Below are 8,561 nucleotides of genomic sequence, written 5' to 3'. Positions count from 1 at the left end.
AAGATACACTTTAAGGACATAATTTTGGAGTGCCTATAAGTTATTAACATGGAACGTGTTAAGGCCAGGGCCCCACGTTGTGAAATCGCTGCATTTTACATTACCTGCAAAGCAAAGTGGATTCTGGATAATCCCATTCACACAATGCAGAAAATAAACTGCAGCAGAAATATTACAATTACAAAAACGCAAGCGTTTCTGCAAATTGCAGGATGTGAACTATATCTACGGAAGCAGTTTTTTTTTCCATATAGGTTTAATAGAAGCAGAAAGTCCACTGAGTTAAAATTTGCATACTTTCTGTGGAAAACGGTGCAGTAGGCAGAGTCTTACCATCAGTAGTAGTTGTTGGGTATTTGCGTGTCTTCCCTGGAATTTCTTTATTCAGATCTTCATATCCTGCATACCTTTCTACTAGAAAGACCAGTTCATCCATCATTTTTGTTCACCATGCATAACACACTTGCAGATATCGGTCTACAACGCATTTCACATCCTGTGAAGAAACAACAAATGGCTCTAGACACTTTATGCTGTGCAGTGTGCCCAAAGGCCATCAGACAAGCTTTCACATGATCTGTCACCACCATCTTTTACAAGTAGTCACCAGCACATATAGCTCTTATCTCAAAGTGTCCATTTCCAGTAAGTTGTAGAGTTCTTTCTACAAGATGTTGCACCACCTCTGCCCAAACAGCACAATCCTTACTTTACATTTCTGTTAGAGAAGTAGTGCCAGAGCACATTAGTCCATTGGTCTGTTTCATTGTTTCTTGCTTCACTTTAGTTACTATTGTAGAGCTACAGTGCCTTGCAGTATAACCTTTAACGTGTCCTCCATATTTGTGGCTAAAGGGACTAGTCATCTAACGCCTGGTTCACATCTGCATTCAGTATTCCTTTTGGACAGTCCTCATGGGCCCCGCCACAAACGGAATACCGAACACATGGACAAGTGGTGATGGACTATAATGGGATCCATGTGTTTTCCGCACGCTGACTGCACGAGTCATGCGGAGAGAAAAGTACTCCAGACTATAAAGGGGTCTGCTGGGTTACCACCCTAAAAATGCAGAGAATTTTTCAAGTGGAGTGGGGAACGGAGTCCCTGAGCATGGATGTGAACCTGGACTTAGAGACTCGAACGCCAGTGTGAACCTAGCATAACCTTGTTCACACACTAACTAAACAAAGGTTTGTCATTGACTAATGGGAATATGGGAAGAATATGCAAATCTGTCTCCCAAGATGTAAACAGGGAGACAGTGCCTCTGTTATGCAGCCCTCTATGAGACTAGGCTGAGCTACTCTCATACCGGTCAAAAACAACAGCCACCTGAGATATGTACCTGCAAGCCTCCTTGTACAGCCCGAGATCAGTGGCCTCTAACAGATCTGACTTTTTCCCCTCTCCAGGTTGAGAGAAGTGAAAAGCACAACCTGATATATAGATAAAAAAAGTTCTACTTTCAAAACCTTTAAGAAATAGGTGGTAAATCTGATAATATTGCAAAATACCACACGATTGGAAATTTCCTGAGTATAACTGCTGCCCACAGATGCCTCACGTTGTAACTATGGTATGCCAAAAATATGAGAAAATAGATAAAAATTATGTCAACAACTGATATAAAACCAGGCTTATACAATCTGTTATTATAAAAGAGATAAAAAAAATACCTAAGAGAATACAACAAAAAGCCACTGAGGCAAAAGAGGAAGTGAAAAGTTAAAACCTCGGGCTAAAGAGAGCGAAGAGTGAGAATAGGCGGGGAAGATTGAGCAAGGAGTACGATTCATGCAAAGTATAAGAGTGTGTATGTAGGTATATCCTCACAGCTCCTGCTGAGCTGATCACCCATACACGCGTCTCCTTGGTACTAACAAGATGCCATCATACACCATCACAGTGGTTACAGGCAGTCAGTGGTTCGCCGGCACCGACGATTATATCTATATTACACTTATCGGATCAAAAGGCAGCAGTGAAAAGAATCTGCTGGACAAACCTTTCTACAACGATTTTGAGAGAGGGGCGGTAAGTATCACTCATTTCCTATGAAAATATTACTTATTATGGTTCACCATATACCGAAAACTACTCTAATGGAGTAAAATTGTTCACACTAGATTTTTTTTATAAAAAATAAAAAATAATAATTATAAAAAAAAAAAAGTTGCCCATGACCACCGACTGTCCATTGTGGTACTATGATAGGAGACTGTAGGCACTGTATAGAAGTATTATTTTTGAACCATGGTGCACTTTTTGCCGTATTGAGGTCACTGTAAGGCTTTATTTTTGTGTTGTACGGGAGGTTTATTTGAGTACACTATGAAGGTTTTTTTCCATATTATTTTCTGAAAACTATACTGTGGAGCACTAGCTGTATTCAAGGCACTTTTTTGTGCTTATTGGTGCCCTTTATGGTGTTACTAAGTGAGAATGAATCCCTAACATGTTTTACTAGTATTTATTTCTGTTTCTATATTCAGAAAGTAGCAATATGTTCAGATCCTATTAAAAAAAAAAAAATCTTCACTGAATGGATGAATGGGGTGTATCAACGAATCCTTTGCTTAGCAGTTGTTGACAATATACAGTGCAATAAGTGGCCATATTGTTATTACTTTATGTCATTATTGGTACTTTTTGACATTATTTGCATAGTATGGTACTCTGCCACTCAAGTCAAGTAAAATGCTATTTTGTGGCATCACACGGTGACTAACTAGATTGTGTCACTGTGTAAGAAATTCTTTGAGCTTGACATGTATATAAGGAAAAAGGAAATTGCACTTTTTTATATCGTAAATGGCTCTGTGTTTTTTTTTCACATTTTCTATGGTGCTTTGCATGACGTGACTAATCCATTTCCTCAGAAGATACAAATGCTTATTATATGTAGGCAAATGATCATGCAAACGTTATACCCATGATAAACCATTGCTAGAGATATCTTCACGAGAATGATTTGGTGTAGATTTCCGTTATAACTCAAAAAAATTCAGTGTTTTTGAATGATGAAGCATTTTAATTTTACCTACATTTTTTTCCCTAGCAATATCTATGGGATGATAAATAAATGGGGGATATATTCACACATGGCAGATTTATAAAACACACCCCAAAGACAAAGCAGTGTAAAGAAACCCATTGCCATACATGGGTTCTATAATGGCTGTGTGAGGACCGTTACTCACTGCCATGTGAATAAGCCACTTACGTTGTTTGACTATGGACAGAGTATTTTTACATGCAGAAATTTGGAGCTTATGTTGAGATGGATTCTGCCTCTGAATATTTTGTTTCTGAATTTTTGAAGCAGCATTTTTCAGCTTCTGCCGATTCTGCCATGTGAATTAAACCTGAAACCTCCCATTGTAGAAAAGCTGCATGAGGCCAAGTCCCCTCAGTGTGGAAATGCTGTTTTTTCATTGCAGATTTTCAGGGGTTTTTTTTAAACTAAAGTCAGAAGAGGGTTTAACAAAAAGGAAACTTTTTTTCAGAGCTTCCTTTAAATTTTCCATTCCTTTTCAAGCCACTCCTGACTTTGTCTTCAAAAAATGCAGCAAAATCCGCAACAAAAAAAACATTTCTTCACATTCACATTCAATTGTTGGTAGAGCCTCCACTAGTGGCAATTACAGCCTCAACCCTCCGGGGCATGCTTTCCACAAGTCCTTGTAAGGTACCGTATATACTCAAGTATAAGCCAACCCGAATATAAGCTGAGACCCCTAATTTTACCACAAAAAACTGGGAAAACTTATTGACTCGAGTATAAGCCGGGGGGAATCCACCATTGCAGATAAAAAGTCTGGTCATGTGTATTGCAGCTTAGTAACTCCATGTGCCTCATAGTAATAGCAGTTAACTCCATCATGTCCCTCACATTAACCCCCTGTGTGCCTCACATAAGAGTTACTGATATGTGGGACATATGGAGGTAATTAGGTATCTTCATAATTAAGGTCCTTCATTAGTACCCTCATGTGTCTCACATATTAGTAGCCCTTATATGGGGCACACAGGGGTTAATATGAGGGGCATGATGGGGTTAACTGTTATTAATGTGAGGCACATGGAGTTACTGAAACTAAATTAATTAATTACCCAAATGCCTAACAGTAATAGGCAGAGTAACTAAAGGAAGGTACCTGTGTGTGTCACATTACTGTAGCTTCCTCTCCTCCATACAACAGACATCTTCCATAAGACACAATGAATCCTGGCCACTCATCTGCAGGGTAGATGCTAAATCCTAGTGTGCTAAAGGACCTCTGATGATGTCATGACCATGTGATCAGACTCTGGTGTGGGCGGAGCTACTAGGATTTAGACTCAACCTTATCTGCAGATGTTACATACCAATGGCTACAGGACCTTTGATGACATCACGTGACCTCATGACAAGCCAATCACAGAGCAGTAGCACTAAAGGACCTCCCCCTTCCAGTTTTCTGTGCTCCGTGGACCCTGACTCGTGTATAAGCCAAGGAGAGCTTTTTCAGCATGAAAAATGTGCTGAAAAGGTCGGCTTATACTCGAGTATATACAGTAAGTTCTTTCACCGATTTTGGACAGCTGCAGTTTTGGGGGTCTGCCAACTCAGGGCACATTCCAACAATCACCATTGACCTTCTACTTCGTAATCACATAGGCCACTGTCGATTTTGGGTAATTCAGTTTGCTTGCTATGTCCCTTAAGGATCGACCATTTCTGTGGTACCCGACAATTACCCCTTTCTCGAAGTCAAACAACTCTGCATTTTGTGGCATCTTGCACGCGACTAATGCCAATGCTGTTTCTTACATGATATTTAACCCCTTAGCGACCCTTGACGTAACTGTACGTCATGGGTCGCATGGGGATGTATGGAGCGAGCTCAGACGCTGAGCTCGCTCCATACACGGCAGATGCCGGCTGTATAATACAGCCAGGACCTGCCAATAACAGCAGCGGTCGGTGCCCGAGCCGATCGCTGCCGTTAACCCTTTACACACTGCGGTCAAACGTGACCGCAGTGTGTAAACAGCGCCGGCGGCATGGGCGCCGCCATGTTTCGCCGATCACCGCCCTCCTGAACGTCACATGAGGGCGCTGATCGGTTGCTATGACAGCCGGAAGCCTATTGAAGGCTTCCAGGCTTGTCTCTGCACTAGATCTATTAGACGATGCCAGAGGCATCGTCTAATAGAAGTGCTGGGATTTTGCTATTCACTGCAATACTGTAGTATTGCAGTGAATAGTATGAGCGATCAGACCCCCTAGGTTTCAAGGTACCTAAGGGGTCTGATCATAAATGTAACAGAAGAAAAAAAAAAGTTTTTAAAAGTATTAAAAAAATAAAAAAAAATATAAAAGTTCAAATCACCCCCCTTTCCCTAGATTACCTATAAAAGTAATTAAAGAACATTAAACATAAATATATTAGGTATCCCCGCGCTCCAAAATGCCCAAACTATTAGAATATTAAAACATTTATCCCGTACTGCGAACGGCGTAGCGACAAAAAAAATAAAAACAGCCAAAAAGCGTTTTTTTCAACACTTTGCCGCCTATAAAAAATTGAATAAAAAGTGATCAAACCATCAGATCTTTCCCCAAATGGTATCAATAGAAACGTCATCTTGTCCCGCATAAAAAGACACCACAACCAGCTCCATACATAGAAATATTAAAAAGTTACAGGTGTTAGAACATGATGACACAAATTTTTTTTTCTATTTTGCAAAGTTTATCATTTTTTTAAAAGTATCAAAACATTTCAAATACTATATAAATTTGGTATCACCGCGTTCGTACTGACACGTAGAACACAGGTAACATGTCATTTGTACCAAACAGTGAATGCTGTAAAAATTAAACCCATAAGAAAATGGCGCAAATGCATTTTTTCTCCAATTGCGCCTCATTCTGAATTTTTTTCCAGCTTCCCAGTACATTGCACAGCATACTGAATGGTGCCATTACAAAGTACAATTTGTCCCGCAAACAATAAGCCATCATGTGACTCTGTGAACTGAAAAATGAAAAAGTTATGGCTCTTGAAATGTGAGGAGGGAAAAACGAAAATGCGAAACCAAAAAATGGCCTGGTCCTTAAGGGGTTAATGGCAGAAGGCGTGACGTACATCACGCCCGCAGATATCTTCATTTGCACTAGCATGGGTGTTCAAATACTTATTGGTAGACAGTGTACATTTCAATTGGATTTTTACCAACTCCATTCAGTTCTGCAATAAATCTGACACGTTACTAATTTTAGAGAGACTGTGTATGCAAATTTGCTCCAAAAACATGTGTTTTTGGTCCTTTTTTTGTGCATACTAGTCTATATTGGGACAGTGTATGATATAAGGGAAATCCTGCACATAGGGAATATATATACAGTCATTCTCTGTGATTTGATTTTAATAAGTGGTTTTATTTGGCCATGACTCACAGAAAGCCTGCGGTGCTGGTTCCCACCAAGAACTGCTGATTCACAGATTTTCCTGGATATCATACCCATCATAAAAAAGGCAGCTGACCTGGCATAACTTCACATCATAGACCCCCATAACAAAAGACAGGAATGGGCCACTACCATGTAACTATAAGGAACTACATAAACCATTTTTAGTGAAGCAGCAACCAAAGAATGGAGAGTATTGTTAACGATCACATCTTCTCCAGAAAGCAGAAGAAAGTAGAACTAGACAGCAGAAATTTGCTAAAGTCTTTCCCACAAAGAGGAACAACTTTTTGCACGTGTGTGAATCCTGTAGCATCTCTTATGGGTTCTTATGGGAAAATAACCAATAACCTCAGGCACTGGGTATCACAGTCAACTACCTTATTATAATATGTGGATTCTATACTGCTAAACTAAAATACCCAATTAGGAATACATTCTTCTGATAGAGACATGATCTAGGTCATAGAATACTAAAACCTGCATATAAAAAGGCCTAAATAATACCGCTATAGAGTATCTAACTGATATTACCAAAAGCTGCCCTCATAAGAGTGCATATATAAAATTATTATTACTATTATTTATTGGACTTGGTATCTCTCTCCTCCTGACATGTTTCTGGTCTTTAGGTCCTTACTCATATTTCTGGTGAGCAGTGGCGTAACATGGAGTGGCTGGGCCTCAAAGCGAACATTTGACATGGGAAGAACCCCCGCCCCCTCCCCCCGCGCGCAAGGAACATATTCTTGCACAAACTATTATGCCCCATAATGGCTCCTGCACACACAATATCATGACTCGTAGTGGCCCCTGCAAACACTATTATGCCCCATAGTGGCCCTTGCACACAGTATTATGCCCTATAGTGGCCCCTGCGCACAGTATTATGCCCCATTATGGACCACCCATGAACAATTATTATACTCAGGGGTCTTTTTAGAAGATCGGAAACCCATGTGAGGATACGAACGTAAAAAACACTATTATTACCTCTCCTGGGTTCTGGCAAACTCCCCTCTGATGTTGGCCATCTTCAATGATAAACCAGACGTCACGTGAGCCGGGCCTGCGTCACGACATATAATAATGCAGACCCGGCCCACGTGACGTCTGGGACATCAACAAATAAGCCCAAAGCCTTCTGGAGCACAGGAGAGGTAAGAAACAGTGGTTTTTATGTTCTCTCTCCTCTCCTAGCCCTCTGATCAATAAACTCAGGGGTCTGCAAAAGTCCCTCCCCCCCCCCCCCCAAAGTATAATGATAACAGTGTTTGTGTGGTTCGCAGGCCCACGGCCTTTCTTACTGATCCCATCTCCTGATTACAGCCGCCTCTGCAGAAGGGGAAGCACTGGCAGCTGTGAGCACAAGTGAGGATCGGTAAGTAAATATGGCCTGTTACCTGCTGGAGTTGCTCCAGCAGGTAACTGCCAATTAAAGAAAAAAATCACCACCCTAATGTCCTGGGTCCTGTGGCAGCCGCTAATGCGGCTATTCCAGTAGTTGCGCCCCCGCTAGTGTGCCCTCCTTACAGAGCTCCTATGGAATTGGGGGCCCTGAGCAGTTGCCTAGTTTGCCACACCATAACAGGCATACATTACACAAATAATGTAGCATTCACACCAGTGATAGAAATATACAGAATAGTGATGCTTACTGAACACCAGTGTGTGGGTCTCTTGAGGACAGACAACTAATTTGTCAGGAAGCCTGCATATACTGGGGGAGATTTACTAAGCAAACTACACCAAAATTCTGGTGTATTTTATGTTAAAAACCTATATAAAAACCTAAATTAAAGTGTAAGGCAAGGCTTAGCAGGAAATGAATGTGGACTGAATTGCTACACAATGTGCGAAATATCACCCAAACTTTTGGCACTTTTTTTGGTGTAAATTAAGCAAACTAATAGGCAATGTAAAGGCAGACTAGGAAGTCTAATAATTTAACAGATTTCTCATTCAGTATCAGACACTGTGATAAAACTGCTCTGTTAGTTGTAGAAAGTATGAGTACAGTGAATCTACTCCATTATGTCTGCACATACTACAGTCGTATTCAGTGATATTCAGCGTAAATTGTTTGTACGAATTAAGATT

General features: G+C 40.6%; 1 protein-coding gene across 1 annotated transcript in view; it reads left to right on the top strand.

The window, feature by feature from the left end:
- Nucleotides 1–1,851: 1,851 nt before the first annotated feature.
- ALOX5 (arachidonate 5-lipoxygenase) overlaps nt 1,852–8,561 on the top strand; it is a 62,637-nt gene continuing 55,927 nt past the window's right edge. Inside the window, exon 1 of the mRNA XM_075258196.1 lies at nt 1,852–2,038. Within this exon, the coding sequence (XP_075114297.1) occupies nt 1,889–2,038 (150 nt within the window). The 5' untranslated portion in view covers nt 1,852–1,888. The remainder of the gene's footprint in view (nt 2,039–8,561) is intronic.

The sequence above is a fragment of the Leptodactylus fuscus genome, chromosome 10 (assembly GCF_031893055.1).
Source record: "Leptodactylus fuscus isolate aLepFus1 chromosome 10, aLepFus1.hap2, whole genome shotgun sequence".
In the NCBI taxonomy this organism is placed as follows: Eukaryota; Metazoa; Chordata; class Amphibia; order Anura; family Leptodactylidae; genus Leptodactylus; species Leptodactylus fuscus.
Note: the sequence above shows the minus strand (reverse complement) of the source record. Positions and strands in the feature narration are given on the sequence as shown.